The sequence below is a fragment of the Nicotiana tabacum genome, chromosome 10, assembly GCF_000715075.1.
Source record: "Nicotiana tabacum cultivar K326 chromosome 10, ASM71507v2, whole genome shotgun sequence".
Classification (NCBI taxonomy): Eukaryota; Viridiplantae; Streptophyta; class Magnoliopsida; order Solanales; family Solanaceae; genus Nicotiana; species Nicotiana tabacum.
In genome coordinates this window covers 114,535,406-114,539,162 of record NC_134089.1, presented here as the reverse complement: position 1 = coordinate 114,539,162, position 3,757 = coordinate 114,535,406, and the positions used below count along the sequence as shown (strand labels likewise).

General features: G+C 31.6%; 1 protein-coding gene across 1 annotated transcript; it reads left to right on the top strand.

The window, feature by feature from the left end:
- Window positions 1-318: 318 nt before the first annotated feature.
- Window positions 319-1,853, top strand: LOC107786839 (anther-specific protein LAT52). The gene is made up of 2 exons (XM_016608340.2): window positions 319-595; window positions 1,286-1,853. The coding sequence occupies exons 1-2, from the start codon at window positions 442-444 to the stop codon at window positions 1,624-1,626; spliced, it is 495 nt and encodes a 164-aa protein (XP_016463826.1). The 5' UTR covers window positions 319-441; the 3' UTR covers window positions 1,627-1,853.
- The last annotated feature ends 1,904 nt before the right edge of the window (window positions 1,854-3,757 follow it).

The window sequence follows — 3,757 nt, the reverse complement described above, 5'->3', positions numbered from 1 at the left end:
TGATAAGTTAATTAATAACCTTTTGACTTTTTATTTCTTATCTTTTCATTAACCTTTTTATTTGACAAGCACTTCCACTTTCGTGACTGTTATTCTTTCTGAATTTCAAATAAATTTTTTGTACATGTATGTGTATATAGGTACACATGCTGCACAATATTACGTTAATTAATAACCACCAATTAGTATTTATGGCTTCAAATGCAAAGTCATTGGTAACTTTTTCTTTCTCAAGCACTACATACAAGTGTAAAACAAAAGAACGGGTCATTTGCTTTGTAACTCCACTATACCAACAGAAAATCAGAAATAACGCTCAACCATATCTCCACAAATCCTTCCTCCTATAAATTGGATATTTCATTGTATTCAAATATCCGTGTCACATCAGAAAAAGGAGAACAATAAAAGGAAAGAAAAAAAAAACACAAAAAAGGGAAAATGGCAAAAGCTATTGTTCTCCTCTCTGCCCTTTGCGTTTTGGCCATTGCTAACTTCGCCGTCGCTGAGCCAGAAGTCTTTGATGTTGAAGGCAGAGTCTTTTGTGACACATGCCGTCTTGGTTTCGCCACCTCCCTTAGCGAGGCCATTCAAGGTATGAACAATAATAATAAGTGTTCCTTAACCCCTTTTGTTTTTCACAAAGACAACAGAAGCATTGGTGGCGCAATAACAAGTTGTTGTCACGTAATGATCAGAAGGTGACAACAACTTCTTACAAAATAACTTATTCTTTCTTAATGACAAAATAACCTCTTACAAAAAAACAGCATACAATATTTGGTGCTGCTTCTTTCTTGGATCTTGTGCATGCATAAGGAAGGCTGAGCTACCTTGCATGACAGGCAAATGCCAATTTAAGATTTCTTGAACATGGGTGCACCACTAAAAAAAATAGGAAAAAAAAAATATTAAGTGGGAATCAATCTCTATTCCTTAGGATAAATAACCCAATATTCAACCAAGTGCACTATTTAATGTTTTTGAAGTATGGGTGCCAATAGATAATATTAGACTAATTATAGAAAATACGTACATAAAATATCTAGTTTAACAATGAGATCATGGGTTTGCGTGGCTATGAAACCGCCCCTAATGAGAGAGGTTCAATTGAGCCCCTTAGTTGAAAATTTATATCGTGTAATTAGAATGCTTTTAGTGTAGCGGAAGATGATTACAAATTGCTTTAGATCGTAATTTTGAAACCTAAATGTGACGTTCATATATTTTTTGAAATTCCCTTATTAAAATTTTTGAGCAGTAAAAGAATGTATTAATGGTGCAGGTGCGACGGTGCGATTGACATGCAGAGACATCGAGACACACAATGAAACATACTCAACAGAAGGCAAAACCGACATGATTGGCAAATACACACTAACAGTAGAAGGTGATCATGAGAATGACATTTGCGAAGTAACAGTGGTGAATAGCCCAAGAGAGGATTGCAAGGAAATAGTTTCTGAGTTGGTTAAAGGCAGAGTTGTGTGCAGTAAAAATGTTGGAATGCACAATGCTGTTCGATTTACTAACCCACTTTTCTTCCAAAAGGACAAGCCTGTACCTGGCTGCAAAGAGCTCGTTGAGGAGATGGAGCTTGTTGATCTCTTGTTACTCGATGATTGAGCAAAATTAAACTTTAAGAGAGAATAGCTTTTGCCCCTTTCGTCATTCATTTTGCAATAAGAAAAAAGAAAAGAAAAGAATAAATTGGAATAGTGGCTTCTCCTGAATGTGTACTCCCATGGAAAAAGAAAAGAAAACTTTTTCCAAGAAGATGATCATGTGGTAGCTTCTTAGAAAATTTTGTGTTCCATAATTTGGTGTTACAAATTGATCATAATTTTGTGTCATCATCTTTTTTATTTGGCAATACTTACTATGTTATGAGAAGTTTTCTTTAACTTTAATTAACTTTCTTCCTCAATTGGAGAATAAATTCTCTCATTCATTTTGACTAGCAAGAAGTTGTTCAAACAAATTAAAAGAATTATATATATTGAGAAACATGTAAACAACTCCGGATCACTAATTTGTTTTAACAAATTGCAATTTTAGAATAGCAAATAAATGGAAAATTTGAACCTACGACCTCGCTCACAACGGATTTCGTGGAGTAAGGCGAAATTATATTGAGAGGCTTTTAAATTTAATTATTTTATAAAATATTTATACTAACAACAAAATTTGCTTTCTAAACAACAAATTAATCATTTAAGACAAAAAATAATAAATTTCAAAAATAAAAAGGAAGAGGTCCACAAATTTTGATCTGGCTATCATCACAAACAAGAAAAAGAAATAAACGTCCATAACATAATATCTTAAGTTTTAAGCATTAGCGGTGTCAAAAATATTTACTCCTTCTGATCAATCTAAGCAATAATTGTAGTTTATTTTATTAAGTAGCACTTATTGGTGAATATCTAAAATAAACTATAATATGTCGAATTACACTAAAAGAATACTGGTGCATGAATACTTTTGTGTTCATGCAGTTTCAGAAAATATTGTAAAAGAAATTCATTATGTTATCGATATATATAACTTAATTCATATATAAAAAGGATAAAATTTAAATTGAAGAGTGAAGCAAATATACTAATTAATCGGTGAAGAAACTTATCATAATTTATAAACTTATTGGTATAAATAACTTCAATCAAACAACAAAAAAATATGCTGTAACACTTTTCTTTATAGTAATTATTTATATAAATTATATAATATATAATAGTAGTAGTAGTAGTAATAATAATAATAATAATAATAATAATAATAATAATAATAATAATAATTTAAATAAATTTGGGGCCTTCAAATTTTAGGAGCTTAAGGCAACGGCCTCACTACTAGAGCCTTTAGAGCCGCCCATGTTTGGCACTAAAACCAGCATGATCATAATCGCTTAAACTGATAAGTTTAAAAGCTTCTCAAGGACATTTATATTTTAATGTGTTTGAGTTACATCTTATTAATTAATGTTAAAAACTCTTTTAGTATAGTTAATGATTAATTTACTAGTTTGCAACTACTTTATTTTTAAGTGTAGAAATTTTAAGACTTGTCATATGCATCAAAGCTATGCCCTGTTTCATGCCTTCGTCTGTTGCGTTCTTGATTTAGTTCATGCTCTTTTTTAACTAAATATTGACATCACTTATAAACGTTTTGCGACGGGTCTTTCATGTACTAATTTGATGAAACCTTCTCCATATTGGCTTCTCAAATGAACAATCATATGGAAAGTAAATCTATCCCCATCGATCTACCAATTAATGAACCACCCGATCTTAGCACTATGCAAATTGATGACTCCTCCACAAATTCCCAAAATACTTTCTTCCTACATAAACTTCTCTCCAGATCACCTATTCCTCATTCTCTACACCAATCTCATTATGTAACAACTGGCCTCGATCTAAGTGATGAAAACGACACTAACTATGACTTGTACATCTTCGTTCCCTTATCCTCAAGTGATAAAACACGACTCTATCGCCTTCTAAGAATACCACAAAGGAATCAAAGATATCATAAAAGAGAAGTAATCTTACTACCTTGAACTAAGAACTAGTAAAGGTTGAAAGATAAATCTAAAAGTACAAGTAACAAAGGTTCAAAAGAACTCTCAAAGTATGATATACTTAATCAATAAATGTTGTCTCAAGTTACTCGTAAAGTGGTCAAGATCCGAATCTATTGTTTTGATTTGCTTTTTAAGTAAAGGCGTTTGATTTCTTCCATAAATCAAGAC